This window comes from Periplaneta americana, chromosome 11 (assembly GCF_040183065.1).
Source record: "Periplaneta americana isolate PAMFEO1 chromosome 11, P.americana_PAMFEO1_priV1, whole genome shotgun sequence".
NCBI classification, from domain to species: Eukaryota; Metazoa; Arthropoda; class Insecta; order Blattodea; family Blattidae; genus Periplaneta; species Periplaneta americana.
The window spans coordinates 156,179,825-156,204,495 of NC_091127.1; the positions used below are offsets into that span (position 1 = coordinate 156,179,825).

General features: G+C 35.7%; 1 protein-coding gene across 3 annotated transcripts in view; it reads left to right on the forward strand.

Annotated features, from left to right (window-relative positions):
* The window catches only part of LOC138709474 (zinc finger protein 660-like), a 38,918-nt gene extending 18,916 nt beyond the window's left edge, over positions 1–20,002 (forward strand). For all 3 annotated transcript variants that reach the window (XM_069840263.1, XM_069840264.1, XM_069840261.1), the window contains one exon: positions 18,496–20,002. In XM_069840263.1, coding sequence (XP_069696364.1) covers positions 18,496–19,482 — 987 coding nt within the window. In that variant the 3' untranslated portion in view covers positions 19,483–20,002. The remainder of the gene's footprint in view (positions 1–18,495) is intronic.
* The last annotated feature ends 4,669 nt before the right edge of the window (positions 20,003–24,671 follow it).

A 24,671-nucleotide genomic window follows, 5' to 3' on the forward strand; every position in this document is an offset into this window, starting at 1 on the left:
AATAGCAGATGTCGATCTGGTTGGCGAGTTGGTATAGCGCTGGCCTTCTATGACCAAGGTTGCGGGTTCGGTCCCTGGCCAGGTTGATGGCATTTAAGTGTGCTTAAATGTGGCAGGCTCATGTCAGTAGATTTACTGGCATGTAAAAGAACTCCTGCGGGACAAAATTCCGGCACATCCGGCGACGCTGATATAACCTCTGCAGTTGTGAGCGTTGTTAAATAAAACATAACATTTTTTTAATAGCAGATTGTGAGTGAGGAATATGCAAATACTTTTTTTAAGTTGATACATAAAATAATGCTTTTTTTTTTTTAACTAAACTTAACTTAACTGTTAGTCATTCACCCTTATGCAGTCAGTTGTGTAGACCAATTTACCGACAAAGTTGTTGCCCAGGGTGTGCCATAGGAAGCTGGTGTACACTTCACATGAGATGAGATGATAATGGAGATTTGTTGGGATGCCACAGAGGAACTGAAGCTCCTGAAGAAAACTCCTGTGTTATCTGAACCATGGGGTTGTCCAACATGGTTATAAATTGGGATTATACTGGGGATCGAAACAAGTTCTACAGGATTAAAAGTCCAGCGCCCTAGCCACTAGACCACCGTGGTAGCCTATAAAATAATGTAGATGAGCTAAATTTGTTACTCATTGATGAATTCACTGCTCAACTTGCTACGAACCTATGTGGCAGCTTGTGCCAACCTCAATTCACTCATCTCTGGTCTTGGCCAATATGAGCCTAGGGAAAGGAGGAGGCATCAGTTTGGTCCACTAGCTATACTTATGAGACAGGAGGGTAGGGAAACTGCAGCTCGACCAAGTTAAGTTTGCGAGCCGAGAGGGTAAGTTGGAGGCAGTTCTGTGGTGAAAGGAGGCGGTAACGAGAGGAGACCAGTACAGTCTCATATGACAGCAAAGTTTTCCTACTGCGCTTCAGTTCATAGAGCGGTAACAATTTAAGACGCTTTGAAATAGACTGTACTTCTACTTCTGCTTGACAGTGAGGCTTAGCGTTCTGATTGGCAAGCGTGGACATAGGAGAGAAAGTTGCATGAGGCTGGGAGACAGCGTAACTGTTGCCTTTATCTGAAGACAAGGACAAAAAATCCGTGCGCTCCATAGTGTATTTTAAACAATGTGCACACGTTGAAATCTGAGCGTCAAGTGACCTATGTGGCAACTGTGTTTTGCCTCTACATTCCATCCCAATATCCCCACTCGTAGACTTGACTTGGACAAGCTGTAGTGTTATGCTCAGGTTTAGGCCTGTGATCGTTCATCTCCTAGTTAGTAAATCTGCTGAAATATTGCAATTTCTATTGATTTGATGAGGCTGAATTCAGCTCTTGTCAGAACTGGAATACAGCATAGGGAACAGCGTGAGCAGTGACATGCGCTTTCATTGCATTCATTAAGTTCCTGACTCTGACCCACCCCAACTCATCTTCAACCTTTCCAATTTGGGCTGATAGAACAAACTCGGTTACTGGTGGCCTGGAATATATTATTGGAAATAACTTCGAAAGTGACTAGCATTCATTGCTTTTCGAGGTTCTTGATCGGGTCCCATCCACAGCCAGTTTAAGCCAGAACTACCTTTTTCCAAATTCCTGGCATCGTTCCTTCTCCTTCCATTATCATATTTGAACTGACGGAGCGAACTTGGTCACTGACAACCCGGAATAAGCTTCAGGAGTAACAAGCATATTGACTGACTAATACTCAGGATCAAGATCTATCCTCAGCTCATCTTATGCCAAAAATATCGCATTATGGTGAAATGCAATTCGGGCTATCACTATCAAGAACATACACCTTTCCCAACATCATGCTGTCAGGGTTGATAGGGCTATATTTTATTAAAATTACCTCAGAGCCAATTGGCTAGAGTCGATGGCAATTTGGAAGCGGTAGTCTGCTAGCGTTTGCATCGAGAGAGACAGATGGAGAGAGGAAGGCAGCGTACAAAATTACCACATCCTACTTCACGCACAGTGCAATACAAATAGCACAGAAGAGAATTTAAATTATCAAAAGACAATAATGACCTTAGCCATTGATTACTGTAAGCATGACACCAAACAAACCCTCTTTCCTTCACTATCAATATTCTTTGCACAGTTCTCAATCCCACACCACATGCTTCTGTATTAGTTTCTTGCACGTTGGCAACGTTGCAGCCAGCATCAAGATGGCCGGCAGTGTTCTGCTCGTCAAAGTTTTTGAAGTAATTATACACCTCAAACACTATTTTCCGCGCCTGCCTGTGCATTACTTGTCTTTTTACAGTCTCTTCTTCCATTTATTTATCTTACGCACAGTAAATGTTAGTTTTACTTATTCAATGTATTGAAACACTCACACATGAACAAACGAACTCGGGAAGTACTTGTTATAGACTGATTCCAATTGGTTCTACTGTACAAGCTTGTTATGTTGCATACCAGAAATGCTACGGCACATATAGCAGATGACCGCCTTCCTAAATGCCGTCTTGTCTAGTCTCCTAAATTGAGAAAATTCATTCTGCCTGTGGTTTTCTTAAGGTGCTAAGACAGATGTAGAGATGAGCTCTAAAAGAAATGGACCACAGACCTTTATCTTTCCCCCATACAAATTTCTAAATTAAAGCCTTTGGATTAGAAGCCTTGGTTTCACATATTGCCTTAGGTAATTGGGGCGTCGAGTGTGACAAGAACTGAAGTCTGCTTTGAAGAAGCTGAACTCTCATACCTCGCTCGAACTTGCGCCTTGTACAGTAGTGGCAAAAAAAACCGGACCGACCCTTGTAGCTGATTTCAGAGCCTTGTTCACTCCAGAGCGCCGGAGCATATTCCTTGGACCCGAAACCACCTGTGCTGTTGAACAACAGCCACGCAGCTGGTTACTGTTTTCGTCTTCATTGAATGGCTTGGGGGGGCGCCGCTATCGTGCAATGAGGCTGGAAATGCAGTGACTGTTAATTCAGTGTGCTGTGTTGAAATGATACAGAACTTTTTTACACAGCAACTAGCCCATTTTCCAATGAATGAAAACACATTGTTTCAACAGGACGGAGCAACAAGCCACAGCACAGGAATTTCGATGGATGCTCTGAATGATTTGTTCTCAGGTCGCGTTATTTCTCGGAACGGGGATATCGCTTGGCCACCTAGGTCACCTGATTTAACGTTATGTGATTTCTTCCTATGGGGACACCTCAAAACGAAGGTGTTTGGAGGCAATTCACCGAGAACAATTCCAGCCCTAAAACAATGTATACGAGAAGAGGGTGCTGCGATACCTGTCAATATGCTGAGAGGGGTTATGCAACAGTTGGTGGCCATACTCAAAGAATGTGTGCGTTTCAATGGAGATCACTGGGCTGACGTAATTTTTAAACAATAATTTTTTTCTTCTTGCACACCTAATAGTTATTCATGTACTTGCCATTTCTACTCGTTAAATTGGTATGATAGTAACTTTTCATTCTTTTTCTGTGCCTTGAAAACTTTCCTTTTGACTGGACCACCTTGTGTTATATTTTATTACTTTTCTAGAAACAAGCTCATATTACAAGGCAGAAAAGCAAAAGCTTTTGGAAATTTTCAGAAACCCAGAGATTAAATTGGCAATGGGATCATATTGCTGTCGAAATGTAATAAAAAACAGTAGTGAAGGTTGGTTGCATATCGTCGCCTGAATGCAAGAACTAGGTAACTTCATTTTTCATATTCTGTGACATCGCCTATTTACTTATTTATTGCACTAAGGAATATGTCTCGTTTTCTTTTACCTATTTGTTATATTGGAAAATAGATGTCGCGGTATCGTTTGATCGGTTACCTAGATCCTGGATTATATTTTGTGCGATTTTTGCTATGCTATAAAAGAGGTAACTAAAAAACGCAAATTTCGAGTTACCTAGTTCTTGCATTCAGGCGACGATATGATCTGTAGGTTGTTTATAACTACATTCTCAGGGATTATTAGAAATCAACTCTGGTCAGCCCTACTTTAGCACCAGAAATTACAATAGCTGCAGTAATTATGCATGAATATCCTGTTTTCAAAATAGGAACAACTTTAAATGTTGTACACATTGTTACAACTACCAAAATATTTGCATTGCTAATATAAGGTGAAGATATCTTTTGGAATGATAAATTCTATTATAATATATATTTTTTTTCGTAGGAAATGTAAGGATTTATTCAGAATATTTTCTGAAAATAGGAACTGCACACTTGGTATTATTAAATAAATTGCTTTTGTGACATTTATAATAGATGTTGAAGTCTTTTCATTCCTGTTTGACATTACCTGCTTTTATATTATTGTGATGTATCGAAGTACGTATGATATTTCCGTGCAGGAATTCTGCATTACCGTATGATGAAGGATGGGTGGAGTGGAGAAAAATTCTCTCCAGCACCGGGACTCGAATCCGGCATCAGCACATAGAGCTGAAAACCCGGATTCGAGGCCTGGTGCCAGAGAGAATTTTTCTCCGCTCCACCCATCCTTCATCATTACCTGCTTGTTGAATATTCTTAGGGATTCAATCCAAATACTACATTACCATTTATATTTTGGCCATTGATGATTCTATTGGGTTTGCATTTCTCTGGATTTTTTACTATATAATTCCTGTCTTTCTAAATCATTCTGTAGTGCTTTTAATATGGATCTTTATGGTCACCCTCATTGAGGGCAGATTATTTTGTTTGAAAAATATTTATATAAACTCCCAGAAACTTGGATTGTTGTTTGAGAAATGTTGTCGAGAAGAATTAAAAATTTTTGACCCATTATTTTTAATATTGACATCTTAACATGTTTCCATCTTACAAAGAATTGCGGATCTGCAAAGTTTTGGCAATTATGAGTAACTTGAATGTCATAATTAAGACACATGTGTTTGAATGATAAGGTATCTCAAAATACTTTAGTGATGTTTTAGATGGTGTGAACTGTTAACTATAAACAAGTATAATATGTAAAAGTACCTTAAAAAGTTATCAATATATATCGTCATTTTTATCTTCATTCCAAGAATTAATCTTTCAAAATCTTGCCATGTTTTATAATATTAGGGACCGGATTTTTATGTAATATCAAGGTGTGAAATATGTACATATTTATGTAAGAAAAATAAGCTGAATATGTATCAAAATATGTAAAATCATGAAAATATTTAATATCAATATGTGGCAGGTAAGGATAGGTAAGACTCTCCAGTTGTGATTTCATAGAGCACCCGACTTTTTTACCGCACACTTGACACATTCTATTTTTCCATCTGTAGTGAAACCTTCGTCCATCGCAATCCATGATTTTATTTTTGTTGTTAGGATTGAAGATACAGAGGCCATTTTAGTTAGTTAAAAGCAGTAGATAAACTCACTTGCACTTTATACTGTAAGTACTAAAACTAGAAAAATGAGTGAAATGAATGACACAACAGTATTGCAAGCACTGTTTCGCTTTACTGGATTAGGAGAAAATAAGAGGAGATGTGGACACATGCATTTTAGCTGCTCCCTGTAAGGAACAAAGTACCTACTCAAACCTCAAACTATAGGCATTTACGAACTGTTGTTTGCCTGGAACTAAGAACGTTATGTTTCGTGCCGAAATATATCTTTTCTTGGGTAGGTGAAAATCTGTGTACTTCAAATTGTAAACTTCCCTAACAGAAGTTTTTTTTTTCTTTCTCCTTTTAGAGAAGTAAAAATGAATAAACCCTCTAAATATGTAGATTTATTTAATATCAAGCCATAATATGTAATGTGGAGTAAATATGTAAAAATATGTAGTATCAAATTTGATTATATTAATGGTAATTACAAGATTTGCAAAGATTTGTTATTTATATATGGTTAGATTGAAAGGAATATAATATGTAATTACATAAAAATCCGGTCCCTATTTATAATCACTGCATAGTTGTACAACACATTAAAATTGTTCATTTTATTTCACGGAAAAAACTATAGTGCGTACCCTTATATGTGCTAATACAGAGTGTCCAGATAGAAACTTCTCTTTCACTCCGTAATGACATCTTTACATTATAGTAGTTGATTCTTTCTAGGTAAACAGCTAGCTCGTTTCCTGGCGAAAACATTTACATCCATCATGGTGGCTCTGTGCTAGAGTGCTTGGCATAAAATCCAGAGGGCCAAGGTTCAAATCCCTCTCTACCTTGAATTTGTAATTTGTGTTGGGTAAGCTCGTGTTCCAGGCAACACGGGGGTTTTCTCTAGGTACTCAGGTTTCTTGTGACATTCCAACAATTATTCTCAATTAACATCATCATTCATTACGAATGTAATATGGACCCACCACCTCTGATGCACTTCTGTATAGTTTCTGATGAACTAAGTGTTAGTGACATCTATAAGCTTGCTTGTAGAATTGGAGCAAATAAGGGAAGTTAAGGATCCTGCTATTGTACAAAAAAAGAAGAAAACATTTACAATTCATTTCGAACCTTATCTTACAGTAGAATATCGAAATGACGACCCCAGTCTTGGGTACAAACCTTACTGTGTATATTGATATGATATGATATATATTTACTCAGCATATTTGGTCCTGCTGGCCCTACAAATTCTTGTATTTGAGCCAGCTGCCCGTTTCTTACGCTACTTACAATATTATACATTATGACATTTAATGACCAAATGCATGCTCTTGATTATGCTTCACTTGTTCATTCCTTTCACTTATTATTCCCTAAAATTCATATCACTTACTATCATACTACCACAATATAGGTATTACAGTAAGAAACTTCGCCACTTCTTCTGCCAGATAAACATGCGCACACATACAGCTAGTGATCCAAGTGACAAATAATTAGCACTACTGGGAAACTCAGCTGTTTATATGTTATGGTGATGAACTGATGATACAGAAGCGAAATAGTACATTATGCAATGAGCCTATAATGGTAGTAATTAAGACGCGAGTATGTTTATGAAACGAGCGCAAGCGAGTTTCATAATTTTCATACGAGCGTCTTAATTACCATTATAGTCAAGTTTCATACGACTTTTTATGCTCGACCATATTGATTTTTTCCGGCAATTGGTGAAATGAATTTGCGGGAATGTGCTTTGTGAAAGGCTGGAAGATGACGGTGAATTGATGTTAATTTGTGTGTTGTTTTTTTCGACTGAGTTTAATATTGTCTAATCTCGCGCTAGTTGTCTTTCGATTGCATACCCGAGAATAATCGATACTTGCACTTTCATATTGCTACAATGGTATTTTCTGATTGGTGGAACACCTGAACTTTAATGAATAGGTGTACTTTAATGAAGTCCATTAAAGGGCTGCTACCAGGTGTATAATTACTACATTTCGGCATGGTCAAGCATAAAATATATTAAAGAATGAGGGTTTCGAATGAACCGTATTGTTCGGACTTAAAAATTGCAGCAACATCAAAGGACGAAATCCAGAATTGCATTTTTTCACTTTCTTCAAAGATAAAAAAAAAAATACTTACTTTAGAGTAGGCCTACTGGCTTACGCTTGGCTTAACGTGGTTAAGTTTCGTGTTTTACCCTTTTTATTTTGTTCAATTGTTAAGTTAAATTCTGCTATAATGATCTCAGATGTAAGAAATGGGTTATAAATATTTGGTGAGAGAACTTGCTAAAATAAAATACTCGTACAAAATATTTGAGTGCAAATTGCTTCCATATACAGAACACTTCGAGAACAGCAGTTTATGAATTTCAATAAGAACTTATAAATTTAAACTACTATAAGCAAGCGAGGTGACTCTCATTCTGGAGGTCTGGCTCGAACTCTATAGCCGACCAATCTGACTAGGTTTTTTTCTTCGTTTCCCCTAGTCACTAAGTCAAAGATTGGATTGTAACTTTACATGTCATGATTTATCACTGCCTTAATCAACAATATCATACATATTAAAACGAAATCAAATCAGTTAGGTACATGAACACAAGCAATCTATAACACACAACAATAGAAACAGAATCTCAACAGTATTCAACAGGCTACTGATATACCCAAAGATTCTACACACGCGATAGACATTGATGTTAAAGCTTGTATAAATCAATGCTTATAAAAAGAACTAAACTACTGTACCAACGATATTCTTGAATTTCTGTATATTCTCATTTTTTCTGCTTAGCATCAGAAACAAGGTCTTTCCTATCACTGCAACCTGTACTATACTAGGTGTGATCAAATAGCTTTTGGAATGGCTTCATAACATTTTTGTTATTGAGCTGTCTTTTATTCTTTCCAAAGCCATACATGCAGCACTCCCTTCTGTCTAAAATGAGGGGTCGCATTACCTGCTCCGACCTTCCAGTGCAGAGTTACGAACTGTGAAGTGAACATGTATTTTATGCGTTTGGCGATTTCTGTGTGATTGTCAGCACAGGTCTTAAAGAACAGCTTCAAAAGACCCACGGTTTATGGAGAAGGTTATTACAGGCGATGAAACATGTGTAGAGGAAGCGCAAAGAAAGCTTGCCCATTTGACTGATGCGCAGAGAACGATATTCGGTCCTCGTACCATCATGCTCGTTACAGGGCTGCTATGAATCACCTAATGCTGATTACAGGGCGCATTCGAAAGCATGGTCTTGAGCTGTTCGTATCTTGGAGTGTTGCTGTGCAGAGCGGGTAGAAGCTAGCATTTGCATTACGTATTCTGCGTTTTATCCCTGATATTAGGAGTTTTATGTAGTTCAAAGTGTGTTTGTTAAATAACAGAGTTCTGTATAACATTAAATGCACTTAACAATGCCCCTGTTTCGCTCTAAATTAGGAAGTGCTAATAAAACGTTACACAGTCAAACTAGGGAATTATTTATAACGTTCATAAATTTATGAAAAACAAAACAGGCTCCGCTCGTAACATAAGGAGTATATACAGATTAAAATAAACCGACCAAAGTACCCTAGTTATCGGAACATTTTAATAAAATCACATAGTATTAGTGTTTTATTACAACGTCAAATATCAATAATTACAGGATTACATATTTCTTATAACATCTTTGTCATTTCATTCAGTGATTTTATATGTAAAAAAATTCGTGTTTCTGTATTTTCAACATTTCTTATAACATCTCTGTCATTTCATTCAGGGATTTTATATGTAAAAAAAAAATTCGTGCTTCTGTATTTCCAACAATGTTATGTTTTTAGTTACTCTGCAACAAGGTTTAGGTTACTTTTCATGCGCTGTGATAAATTTCACTCGAAACATCAAGCCAGCAGACGACTGAGAACTGTCGACAGTTTGCCAATCAAATCGAAGCGAGGTCGAGTGCACCCGAACGTTTCCGAAAGTTCGCGCAGCTTTCCATGGCAAGCTCTTCTTGCGTCTACTCTACGATCCAGAAATGAAGCAACAATCTTCGCAGTGGAAGAGTCTTTCATGTCCACGGTCAAAAGAGCCAGACAAGTTCTATCCAATGTGAAGTCAGTGATGATTGTTTTTTTCCGACATTAAAAGCATTGTTCACAAAGAATTTGTACCACAGGGTCTAAGAGTGAATCAAGTGTTTTACAAGCAAGTGTTACAAAGATTGAGGGAGAGTGTACGATGCAAACTGCTGGAGAAATGGAGGACTGGTGACTAGTTCCTGCATCACGACAACATGCCTGCGCACACAGCCATTTCTGTCCGCCAGTTTTTGGCGAAGAATAGGATGACTGCTGTTCCCCATACCGCCTATTGCAAATTAATAATAAATATTAATGAATGATGATATAAATACTAAACTTTTTGAGAGCACATTAAATAGTACTTTTGAAGATGTGCTAACATTATTTTATTATTGACTCTACTAAACATCATTAAATGAAACCATTGCCAATCTTCTATAAGATTTTTAGTACTTGTGTGTACACAGTAGCGGCTTGTGATAAAATATTGTGTTCACAATTTTGTGGTTCCAAAAAACGAAGAGAATTTGAAATCGTACGTTTAGTCTAATATGAAATGTCATGATTCCAATGTTTCACTATCGAAAAAAAACCGTATATAAATTCAAAACAACATATAATAATAATAATAATAATAATAATAATAATAATAATAATAATAATAATGAAACTCAGTCTTTTTATTTCCAATTTTTCTTGGTAAGCCAGTTTACCCAGTTCTTTACTGTTCAAAATTACTTGAACAGAGTTCATTGTTTACGTTTGTTAAAAATGAATACATACCATGGTCTCGTTATTTACAAACGCGTGTGTTCAGTAATATATTTTGATTCACAACACACTGATACACTATAGCCTATACCAGTAATCCCACTCGCATAGATTACTATAAATACATGCCAGTAAATATTATTCTTAAATATTATAGATACTTAAATTCATACCACAACCACAGTCAGCCAGCACGTGTTTGAAAGCCAAACTATGCTATTATGCCAACACTGAAGCATAGTAATTCACAAACTACACTCTCTTAGCAGCACTGTACACACATCCACGTAAGTAAACGTTCCTACAGTCAGACGCTGACATCTACAGGCTATTAAATTTCCTCCTCGAGATATAGCACGTGAACGATAGGCATCGATGGACCTGACATCTGTAGGATAGATACTCATCATGTTCACTTAACGCTTTGTGCTCTTGACGAGTCATAAGCGGCCAGCTAAAGACAATTTTCTCCCACGCATGCGTGAAATTCCTGTGACCAACTCGAAAAGAGCACAGCTTGTACGTGAACAGATGTTGCCAAGTTTACATAAGAAGTTTATGCAAGTATCAAATAATAAAACTAGTGCATTAATGGAAACAAGGTGTTCACGTGCTCTTATTGACGCACCGCCACTGTGTGTACACAAGATTTTCTTCTCACTGTCTAATAAAAAATGTATTTTGTATTGAGTGTCATTTCTATCATCTTATATGGAAATGTTCTTAGAATGTCTGTTTCTGTACCGAAGTTCTGAGTTCAGTTCATTACATAAATATATCAGTAAACTAAAAATTCATTTTTGTACAGAAGATATTTTTTGCAACTGATCAGCATCATACTAATTCTTTAGGTAGGAAGATTTTGCGTGATTGCTAAGAGATGGATCTACATTTGTCCAGCAAAGGTAAGGAATAAACACTGATACTTGCACATCCCGAAGTGGTGAAAGTAGTCCTTGTTAATCTATAATGTAGATCTGATCTTGATTTTTGAGTATTGTGCTTATCAATAGTTTCAAGGTTTGCATATTCACACTCAGCAAAGATTTATAAAAGCTCTTAACATCACTTTACTGCAAGGGAAGTCAGGCTAGAAAGCTTGTTTTATAGATTAAAGACATGTAAAACAGCCCTTTCTCTGAGAGAAAACCACGTAAAATTTATCAACCATTTCTTATTCGTATTAGAATTCAACTTTGCTGATCATCAGCCTTACGTCTTATCATCAAGTGTTACAAATTTCGTCAAAAAATATGGTAGAATCCTTTACACTGCTAGGAGAACACAGTTCAGGAAGATATTGTTGACCACATTTGGATTTATCAACCACTCAGCATTGTTCAAAATTACCCCATATATTTTTCTTCTTAAGATGTGTGTCATGACATTCAAGAAAACTTTTTGGTAATAATCAGATTGGTGGCCAATATCTGAGCTTGTTCCATTTTTTTGATTTGCTTTTAATAGTGCATTGTATTATTCACGAATAGTTATATTATTACCAAAGCTCGGAACTTGGGACCTTGTGTGTCATGTGCATGGTAAGGTTACAGGTACAACGTACATAAAGCTCGCGCTGTAAGCGCTCAAGGACAGTCTATGTACTAAGAAAGTGGTCACATCTACGGACGAGGAAACTGTGTCATGTTGAAGCCAATGACAATCAGAGAATTACAAATAAATGGTCTGTTAGAGGAATTAGAAAATACGTGTTATTCGAATGGGTATTATAGAAGTTTGAAAATACATTTTTTAAATTTCAGGTACAGAATTTCGTGGAGGAATTCGGAGGAGATACATTATTTTCTTCGAATGGAGAGCTTATATCTTGTAAGTTGTGCCACACACAAACTAAAGGCTGGAAACGGCATTCATTGAAAGACATTGCAGTCCCTTAAATTGGTGGAAAATTTGTCCATAGCCATGGATCAAGTCGTAGAGGGACCTACCCTAGTAGTGACACACAAATTGAAAACTATTTTCGAGAAAAATTTAGGATATACTTAGCCTATCTTTCTCAGATATGAGATCAGCTAGCAACTGCTGAAAATCGAACAAAACAGTGACAGTTAAGACATTTATTTTAAGTTTGCTCCCATCATTTCATGTGACGTGGAAATAAGTTTTTCTTGTTTCAAATCATGTTTAACTAACAGGCGAAGAAGTTATGGGTTCGAAAATCTTCGAATGTTCGTAGTCTTACACTGTAATAAAATATACAGAGCAGAACAGTAAATTTGATATATTGCTGATGTTTATTTTTATCATGCATGCTATAAAATTACGTGTTTCGACCTACCACAATGCTATCAATATGTTGTTCCAGCCAGTGACCACTTTTCTAGCAGACCTGACAATACCTCCGAGCGGGAAGCGGGAGTTTGTTGACATTGAAGTCCGGTCGTATAGCCACATGCAAAGACACAAGTCCCCAAGTTCCGAGCTTTGATTATTACGTTCATGCACGTTTATTAAATTCACGGAAATTTAAACATATTTCTCGAGTTGCAAAGCAGTGACACTTTTCTCTCTCTTCTGAACATAGTCTTAACTGTAACATTACCAAAGTTGACTTGAGTACCCTGTTTCTTACACTTAAGGTGGTGCTAACAAGCACTATATATATATATATATATATATATATATATATATATATTTATATTTATTAGAGGCAACTAGGTCAGGAGATTATAAGGGTACATTACATCAGTTATTCATAGATTTCAAAAAGGCATATGACATGGTTAAGAGAGAAGTTTTATATAATATTCTTATTGAATTTGATATTCCCAAGAAACTAGTGTTTCGGTGAAACTTACAGCAGAGTCCGTATAGACCAGTTTCTATCTGATGCTTTTCCAACTCACTGTGGGCTAAAGCAAGGAGATGCACTATCACCTTTACTTTTTAACTTCGCTCTAGAATATGCCATCAGGATAACAGACAGGATTTGGAATTGAATGGGTTACATCAGCTGCTTGTCTATGCGGATGATGTGAATATGTTAGGAGAAAATCCACGAATGATTAGGGGAAACACGGAAGTTTTACTTGAAGCAAGTAAAGCGATAGATTTGGAAGTAAATCCCGAAAAGACAAAGTATATTATTATGTCTTGTAACCAGAATATTGTACGAAATGGAACCATAAAAATTGCAGATTTATCCTTCGAAAAGGTGGAAAAATTCAAATATCTTGGAGCAACAGTAACAAATATAAATGACACTCGGGAGGAAATTAAACACAGAATAAATATGGGAAATGTTATTATTCGGCTGAGAAGCTTTTGTCATCCAGGCTGCTGTCAAAAAATCTGAAAGTTAGAATTTATAAAACAGTTATATTACGGATTGCTCTGTATGATTGTGAAACTTGGACTCTCACTTTGAGAGAGGAACAGAGATTAAGGGTATTTGAGAAAAAGGTTCTTAGGAAAATATTTGGGGCTAAGAGGGATGAAGTTACAGGAGAATGGAGAAAGTTACACAGTGCAGAACTGCACGCATTGTATTCTTCACCTGACATAATTAGGAACATTAAATCCAGACGTTTGAGATGGGCAGGGCATGTAGCACATATGGGCGAATCCAGAAATGCATATAGAGTGTTAGTTGGGAGACCGGAGGGGAAAAGACCTTTGGGGAGGCCGAGACATTGATGGGAGGATAATATTGAAATGGATTTGAGGGAGGTGGGGTATGATGATAGAGAGTGGATTTATCTTGTACAGGATAGGGACCGATGGCAGGCTTATGTGAGGGCAGCAATGAACCTGCAGGTTCCTTAAAAGCCATTTGTAAGTAAGTAAGTAAGGTCAGGAGATAATAGGATAGGGTGGCCAGTTCCTTTCCCCCTCTATTACATACATCGCTGACTAGCTACTTATTACACTAGTCAGACTTCAGATGTATATAAACAAATGTTCTTCCTCTGACACATATCATCAAGTGAGATACTGCCTGATAATAGATGTACATATCAGCCAGAATCTCAATCAGAGGATATTATGTACTGTATACAACTTTGAAATTTTTTCAAACATTCCTTTATAACCATATTAATTACTTATGACTATACAAGGCTCGAACTCAGGAAATAATCCCCTCACTGGATTCAAGCTATGGCTATGGGCGAGGGTTATTATGTTTGTAAGTTTTGAAAGTTTTTTTAACCTCCTCTTCTTACACGAGCCATACACTAACCAAGTTATCTTAAGATTTCTTGCCAATATTTGGTTATCTTCAAGTACTGTTCATGTAATTCAAATTATTTTACCAAGGACATTCTGTCTTAGAACTAATGATTTTGTGTTATTCCTTATGTACCAAACTTCTCTCATATTCAGCAATACAATTTTCATCTTTCCAGCCATTGCACACCAAAAAAAACAAAATAAATCTTTTTAAATAATTTCTCACAAACAAATGGAGACATCTGCCTAACAAATCAGGTGACCATTCAGATCTGGATAACAATACAATATAAGAATTTAATTTAACTAATTAACATGAAAACGGTACTATTTTGGAAACTAGCATTGCTAACCATAAAAACTGTAATAAAATTCTGATACAATATTAACATTAATACTTATAACACAAATGAGTATTTAGTATAAGTATAGAATCCTTTAGAATTTGGAGACGAATATTTTTAATATCATGCTTCAGTATACCTAGAGAATTCAAATTGTTAGTACATTTAAAACAACTTCCCCAAGCTCTGAAAAGAAGACCCTTACCCTTCCATGCATGTACAGGTATGAGGGATGCATGGACGATAAATTGTCTCCATTTCGTCGCTCACTTGTGTCACTTGTTGAATGTGTTGCTCAGTTCTCATGGTGGGATTCAGAATAAGGCTTCTTCTTCTTTTCCTGTCAATTGCTACAATATCAACTCATCGGTGAATGCCATCAATCGAAACATAGTGGACTGCTTCATACACTTCCCATTTAGCTTTCCATAGGGTTGTAGAAATAGACGAACACATACATTGATGATGAGTGTTCCGAAGGAGTTCTTCCTTTCGGCAATACCCTATTACATGGCCAAGGATCTTGATATCTTTACAGCCAGACTGACGGCAAAGCGAGATTTTTCCTGTTACCCATTGATTCGTTTTGGGACAGTTGCCATAAACTTTGACCCAGTTCCCCTTGTGAGGTAATCTACACCATGCCTTGTAGGAATTTAACTGCATTTTCTTAAAAAGCCAACGACCAGATTTGGACAAGGCTTCTTCTTCATCACATTTAATATTTAAATGAGACATTTCTTCATTCTTCTCTTTCTGAAAATTCCTACATAAGTGCAAATGTTCATCTTGTACTTTCAATAATTTTTTATCTACATTAAAATGCTGGATGTAAGTTTCCCATTCAGCTCTAATCAGTCCTACTTCCGATGATTCCTTGCTGTATATACCATTCATTTGGGCAGTCATGAGGTAAGCCAATTATTTCTTTTACTTTTGTTCTTTAAAACTTACCAACATTTATGAAAGAGGAGGAGATCTTGTTTAAAGGTGTACTTTGAAGAGGATAAAAAAAAGTCCACACCTGTGGAGTAACGGCTAGCACGTCTGGTTGTGAAACCAGGTGGCCCGGGTTCGATTCCCAGTCGGAACAAATTACCTGGTTCAGGTTTTTTCTGGGGTTTTCCCTCAACCCGATATGAGCAAATGCTGGGTAACTTTCGGTGCTGGACACCGGACTCATTTCACCGGTATTATCACCTTCATCTCATTCAGATGCTAAATAACCTAAGATGTTGATAAAGTGTCGTAAAATAACCTACTAAAAAAAAAAAAAAAAAGAGGATAAACTAGGACTGGTGATTGTTTAATTTTTTTTTATCTATTTTTGAGTAAGTTGAACAATGTTAACAAGTTTATAACTTTGTATAAATTCTTTATGATTTTCTTCATATAAAGTTGGATTTCATCAGAAAAGCATATACCAAGGTACTTCATTATAACGTGCTGTAAAAAATGTTTTCCCAGTCAGATACCAGAGGTTTCATTCAGCTTACCATTCTTGATGTTAATGACATTACACTCCAGTGGATTGGTAATCAAATCTATTGTGGATATCCATAAGTGACTGAACAGATGATTCATCCTTTGCAACAATGGCAGTGTCGTCAACAAACGCCATAGCTGATACATTCTTAACCTCAAATTCAAAGCCATATAATTCCTCAATCTCAGTATCTGTTAAGTTCTTAAGAATATCATCAATTACTAAGTTAGATAATGTAGGAGAAAGAGGCAAGCCATGAGCAAGACCTTTATGGAATTGGAAATTTGTGTTTTGTTAATCCTACGAGATTTCATAGGTTGCACAGGTTGGCAGAACTGTGAAGTGGATGTTAGTTGATACTGAGACATTGCTCAGTAAACTGTCGTTAATTTACATTAGAATCCTTCTTTTGAATGTTCAGTCTAGTAGTTTAGTTATAAATAAATAAGGCGGGCATCATTTTAAGATACAGTGGTGCTTGTAAAAAGGTGATTAATCCAGATATTTCTTCAATTTTGTGTTAAGTGTGACATGTAAAAGGAGTCAAAAATATGTTCAAATTCATAATTGTAATTTTGAGATATTACATTTTTTCAAGATATTTTAGCAACTATTCTTAGATAATGTGTTGTCTGTTTGGACATTCATGTAATATAACAATTTATAATTTTGATGATACAGAAAATGTAATGAAATTTACTGCATTTAATATATCGTCGCTGCGCCCCCAAAATCTGCTACACGTTTTTAAAAAGATTTTGCAGGACAAAGAAAAAGTATTGCTACTTTTAATTCCGTTGATTTTCAAAGCTACTCAAGGTATAATTTCAATCATTACAAGAAAAATGAAGAAATTATGCTAAAAGTAACTTTGAAAATCAAGGGAATTAAAAGTGACAGTGTTTCTTTCTTCGTCCTGCAAAATATTTTTAAGAACACACACAGGATTTTGGAGGCACAGCAACGATATAACCTTTTTGATTATTACTGATTTTATTTTCACTTCATTTGTAACTCGTATCTTGTGTCTGTTATTTAAAAACAGTGTTACAAAATATACATTTTGGTCTTGTTTCCTGTTTTAATCTCGTAATAATTTTATGCTTTTTATTTGTAGATTATTATTATTATTATTATTATTATTATTATTATTATTATTATTATCATCATAATATTATTATTATTATTATTATTATTATTATTATTACTATATTATTATTATTATTATTATTATTATTATTATTATTATTTTTATTTTTATTATACAGAATGATTCAAGAAGTTATACTGGTACTAATACAGCTTATTCCTGAAGTTAGAGTGAAATGTTCATTTACACAGATTAGAGTCTCAGTGATTAAGGTAATGCTTGAATCATAAGGAAAGAAACAGTCACTTGTTGTCTTTCTTTCATGGAATGTAGGTCAATTGGCCTGTTCCACTCTCATGTCATGTCTTCTTTGAATAATAATTGTATTAATTGTGAAAAAAATAAATGTAATTACAAAAACGAATGTACGACAAATACGAGTACTATTGCATAAAATCACAAGTACCAAGTTACACAATGTTTAAAGGTTTTTCCTTGAAGCAGCACAATATGTTCGGATGTTTTAGTCTAAAAATTGTCATTAATGAATTTCCCAGAAGGTAAAAATTTAGGTGTTTCATGAATGGTATGTTTGTATCTGATAGAATTTGTTCTTCTTGCATAAAACAGTTACTGGAACAGAAGATTTTTAGAAATATCGTTTTCTGCTTCACTGTCTCTGATTGCACGTTAAATTTCATTCAACTTTCAAATATAGACGTGGGAAAATTAGTGATGATAGAATACACCAAAATGTAGTCAAAACTATATAAATATTTAAAATTGAACCCATGTTCATGTGAACCGTTTTACTCTGATTTCATGAGAAATGTTCTTAGGTACTGTTATAACTTTGTGAATTACTGAGCATAAATGTTTTGAAATATATCGAAATTTACTTAATAACACCTTTGTTTGTTGAATTATAAAAAAGAGAAGATTTATATTTTGGCACTAGTACAGTATGTAAAGAGCATTTCGATATAATTAGTAATGCAATTCCTCCATGTATACTGGAATATTTTCCGCTAGTAAACTAAGGTTATAGGAAAAGCTATTGAATTGAATTTTGAAGTACATGTACCTTCGTATAAAGTCATTGAATCTAATATAGGATGAAAATATAACTTTTGGGATGGCAATGGTATTTTGATAGTGTTTTTTTCCCCCTCCCACAGACTGCCCAAATAAAGCAGGAAGAGGATGTGCAACAATTGGCTGATAATGAGAGTTCCCAGGAGAAACTACCCAGAGTTGAATCTGTTGTGGTTGCTGTAGACCCATACCAAATGGAAGTTAAAGAGAGGACTGGAATACAGGACGTCAGCAAGACTTCATCTAGTATTAATGCCCTGAGGAAGAAAGAGTGTTTTGAGCGTAATTCACACAGTGACGCGAAGGTTCTGAAGCCTTTCTTTTGTGAAGTGTGCTTTAAGTCATTTTCTGATCGTGCTTATTTGCGAACTCACATGCAACTACACACAGGAATACGGGCACATCGTTGTAACTTGTGTTCCAAAGCATTTGCCCGTAGACGGGAGTTGCTTCGGCATGAAAAAGTTCATTCAGGTGAACGCCCATTTGGGTGTGGTATTTGTGGTAAGCGGTTTTCACGTCGGGATAAGTTGACTCGACATGAAAAAATCCATGCTGAACAACGTCGACATACATGCGAACTATGTCCTGCAACATTTCTTCGTAGTGATGAACTTGCTAGACATGCTATGTGTCATACTGGGGAGCGTCCATGGTGTTGTTCTATTTGCTATAAGTCATTCTTTTCCAAGGCTGAATTGAACCGTCATTCAAAGACCCACGCTGATGTAAAACCTTATAAATGTGACCTATGTGCGATGGCATTCTGTCGTAAAGATAAGCTAACAAGACATCACAAGACACATAATAACAGCAAGCGGTATATGTACAACTTCTGTGCTGTTCCATTTAACAGGGGTGAACGTGACAGAATTAGCTTGGAATCTAGTCAGAATGAAACTTCAGGTCACAAGCAGGTACCTAGTCCAAGCTTTGAGGACAGCTCGTACAAGAAAGATGAAGATGAAGATGAAGAAGATGAAGAACAGGAGGAGGAAGATCCTGATACATCACTCTCTCGTCTTGGTCAGAATCCTGAAATATTACTGTTCCCTATTCCACGGAAGTAACATGTAGCAGCAGTTTATAAAACATTTGTTTCAGTCTCTTTGGTATGCAAAATGTTGAATATAATTTCAGTTCATTTTATTATAAGCTGATTTGCTTCAGTAACTTTTTACAATTATCAGTATTATTATATTAGAGAAGGAGGAGGATAATGAATGTGCATATACATGGTGGAGTCAATAATTAATTGAACTGGACATCCTGTGGTGCTTCTGTAAATAGTATCCCAGAATACATTGTACATACATGGGTTCAACCCTGAGGCAAGTATAGCAAAGATAAAGGATTGCGATTCTTCCTTGTTTAGTTTCAATCTGCGCATAAATATAGCCTTGACTACACTTTCAGCTAAAGAGTGGCAGAATAGAACTACACAAAACATAGGATTGCGATCCTTTCTTGTTTTGTTTCAATCTGCACATAAAAATAGTCTTGATTACACTTTTAGCTAAAAAGTGGCAGAATAGAACTACACAGAACATAAGATTGCGATCCTTTCTTGTTTTGTTTCAATCTGCGGATAAAAATAGGATTGCGATCCTTCCTTGTTTTGTTTCAATCTGCGCATAAATATAACCTTAACTACACAGAACATAGGATTGCGATCCTTCCTTGTTTTGTTTCAATCTGCGCATAAATATAACCTTGATTACACTTTTAGCTAAAAAGTGGCAGAATAGAACTACACAGAACATAGGATTGCGATCCTTCCTTGTTTTGTTTCAATCTGCGCATAAATGTAACCTTGATTACACTTTTAGCTAAAGAGTGGCAGAATAGAACTACACAGAACATTGGATTGCGATCCTTCCTTGTTTTGTTTCAATCTGCGCATAAATATAACCTTGATTACACTTTTAGCTAAGAGTGGCAGAATAGAACTACACAGAACATAGGATTGCGATCCTTCCTTGTTTTGTTTCAATCTGCGCATAAATATAAACTTGATTACACTTTTAGCTAAGAGTGGCAGAATAGAACTACACAGAACATAGGATTGCGATCCTTCCTTGTTTTGTTTCAAACTGCGCATAAGAATAGTCTTGATTACACTTTTAGCTAAAGAGTGGCAGAATAGAACGACACAGAACGTATTACAAATATTTTATAATTAAAAGGAGTTTAGTGAAAGAATGATATATTAATTAATATAACAGTTTGACTGCAGAGTGTAGGCTTATAGAAATAACATATTGTGAAATACTGAGTAAAATTACGAGTTCGGTTTACGTCTAAGCTTATTGAAAGAAATCTTTACTATAATACTCTTACATTGACACATGTCAGCTGTATACGCACCTAATAACAATAATTGTAGATGCATTTACATACTTCGTACAGCCAACATTTAAAATACACATTCGTTTGTTTTGAAAATTACTTTTTGAATTTAATATACTTAGTGTGGTCAGCCTGGGTAGCATAGTCGGTATAGTGCTGGCCTTCTGTGCTCGAGGTTGTGGGTTCAATCCCAGCCCAGGCCGATGACATTTAAATGTGTTTAAATGTGACAGGCTCATATCAGTAGATTTACTGACATAAAAGAACTCCTGCGGGACAAATTTCCTGCACACCGGTGATGCTGATATAACCTCTGCAGTTGCGAGCATCATTATATAAACCATAATTTACAATTTTTACTTAGTGTGAACTTATAAAAATAGTATTAATTATATCATTATATTGAAGATCACGTACTGTTGTTGATTGCATTGAATAATTAAATTTTACATAATATTAATAATCTAGAATCTCCTCTGTCATTTCTTCTTCCCAATCCATATTTTCCAACTGTTCTTTCCTCTTGACCTTCTCCTACAACTGCGTTTCAATCGCCCAATAGGATTACACATGCTCTTTTCTTCTCCTTCTAAACTATCTCTTTATCTTGTCATAGCTTTCTTCCACTTCCTCGTCTGCTAATCCACTATGTGGCATATAAACTTGCACTAGCAATAAGTTCTTTTCTTACTTTGTAGTCTCACCATTATCACCCAGTCATCTACATAACACACTGATATCACTTTATTTTTCACATTGCATCATCACTCTGAAAATTGAAATATACACTAGCCTACAGAACACATTACAGTAATACTTAAAAAATAGAAACAAGCAACAAATACCTAACAGTGTGCTATACAATCTCAAATGTGATAATTAACCCAGTTATACAATTTTAAAATTGTTTAAGTTTTGAACTTTATCCTATTTTAAAACAACATTTACCTAAAAGACTAAATCAATATTGTTACACTCTAAATATTCATCATAGAAGTCGACCTCGTTGGCGAGTTGGTATAGCGCTGGCTTTCTATGCCCAAGGTTGCGGGTTCGATCCCGGGCCAGGTCGATGGCATTTAAGTGTGCTTAAATGCGACAGGTTCATGTCAGTAGATTTACTGGCATGTAAAAGAACTCCTGCGGGACAAAATTCCGGCACATCCGGCGACGCTGATATAACCTCTGCAGTTGCGAGCGTCGTTAAATAAAACATAACATTTAACATTTCATCATAGAAGTAAAATACTTGCTTGTAAGCTATTTTTTTTACTTCTTTCTTGAATCTTTTTAATTGGCACAGTTGTAGCAGAAGAGGGTAGTGCATTAAATAGTTTGATACTTAAATACTTATAACTATTTATAGTTTTACTTAGCCTGACGTAAGGAGTGTGTACATTGTGAATATTCCTGGTAGGATGAGCATGGATTTCTGATCTGAGGTTATAATTGTGTAAATTTTCTTTTACATGAAGCAGGCTACAGTATATATACAAACTTGGTAGTGTTAGGATTTTTAAGGTATAAAAGTTAGGTCTATAGGATGTTTGATTTGGTAGATTCATAATAATTTTAATATTGCTTTTCTCTGGCTTATAAGAACTCTACTTTGAAAAGAGCATTTTCCTCAGAATAGCAGTTCATATTGTAAATGTGAGTGAAAGAAAGCATAATATGCTGTGACTAACTTATTATTACTTATACAGAATTTCAGTTTCCGTAGTAGAAAAGTCACCTTGGACAATTTTAGGCACAAATAGATTTATTATGATTATGATCATACTTAATAATTGTATCAGTGAAATATAGTAACTTGCATGGACCTGGTCTTGATGTTTATAATATTGCTCTCATTTTCCATTCTGAGATTTATCATTAGGGAATAAATAATACATTATTTTACTATTTGTTTTCTTTTAATATTTATGACAATGAGTACAATTAGTTATTTTTTACGAATTATTTACTTACACTCAGATGCAAAATAATTTGTCACCAAGTAGTCAATGCAGGCAAGAAGATATCATCAGTGGCGTATGCTGAACCTGGAGTTTTGGTGTTCTGTTAAAAATATATAGTTGGTCTATGTCGCACAATTATTATAGGCCTAAGTGAAATATCGGGTCAACATTAACTGCCATTTTTAATATATAACTATGGGGCGGATGTCGATGACCTAAAACTCTACTTAAAATGATCATTAAAATGCCCTTAAACTAAAGGAAAAATGACATAAAATTAAAAGAAAATGACATTTAAATATTATTCAAAGTACTCGCACCACAACTTCTTAAAAATTAATCACCTTGTTTCAATGACTGCCCTGCAAATGCCGGAGAAAGCAGGCAACTACAAATAATATTATTCAAAATTGCCTTATTTATGATCAAACAATAACCATGGCCAGCAAAATAACCTGTTTGAAGTTCCACAACCCGCTAACTATTCTACAATTTCATATTGTGAAATAGAAATATGTTTAGTATATTGTTCGCTTTTTGTTTTATATTGTTGCACTAAATTCGGAAGTGGCGGGGTAGGTCTACCCTTATTCGCAATATGTAATTTCTCTCCTAGTGGGCAAGAAGAGAATGGCTTTTACAAAAGATCTTTTACAGTGTACATTTCCAAGTGCAATTATCATTAAATAAGTAATTTAAATTGCTCACCTGTGCTGGCACAGAACTATGAACACTAGTAAAACCTAAACACAGTAAATTCACTCACACAAACAGTAAACACACACTTCAAACACAATATTTTGTAACGCTATTGAGAAGTTGAGCTGCCTGTATACAGGACGACCTGCGAGCTTGAGAGAAGTGAGTATCCCCACCATGCCACCTTGCGCGTGCAGAGAATTATAGCAGTAACTCTCAGCAGGGGATGTTCTTTTGTGCGGACAGGACAACAGACCAGAACTCATCCCACTTCGTCAGGCAGAGCTTACATTATAAAACGAAAGCCGTTCTGGGGATGGTGTGCACATTCAACCAGCAGGCATTTAAAATATTTAAATGGTAATGAATTAAAATTAGTCTTGAACTATATACGTCAACTTCCAATGAGATTACCACGCATTTAAATTGTGATAAATTAAAATTATTGTTGCATTATATAAAACAACTTAAAATAAAAAATGAGATTACCGAATTTACAGGGTGTCCAGTGCACACCTTGAACATCCGCAATATACGCCCCTGGATATCATGGTTCAAAGCTGTGTTCTTGCATCTTTTCTATACTAGTATCATGGTTCAGCCTATATACTGTTTATGATGACAAGCTGGTAAACATTATTAGTTAACGTGCTTGTGCCAACATCACTGGTATGTTACGTAACTTCATAATGCCAACTTTTTGATTAGTGTGCAACAGGAGTTCTGAAGATGTTCCATAATGTTGCAGCACCCTCTGTTCTCTCTTTATACAGTATTTTGTGATTACCTTCCATGAAAAAAACTAACTTCGCAGTTTCATGTCCTTCTCAGGACTCAGTAATTACACCAATGCTGGTAAAGTGCATCTTAATCGAGAAAGATTACTCTGAAGGTGTATATGTTTATGGTACCGCAATTCTCATTGCTGTTATATAGCCAGAGTCCATGTAATTATTGACTCTTCCATTTTAAGAACATTGTGATATAGTTTGTACAAAAAAAAAGTGTGTCATGTAATTCTTAGTCGTAAAATTTAGTATTTTGTAATTATTCACAATAGAAATTTACAGAAACATACTGTATACATGCTAAAATGTTCATATATTAGGATGTGCGTGACTAAGATACTCCACATTGAACTTAATGACACAGTTACCTTCTTTTTTTTTTTTTACGAGCTTTCACAGTCGTAGACTTCAAAGATGAATGTTTCTCATAGACTTTGACAGCGAGTACCCTTAAAGATCTGC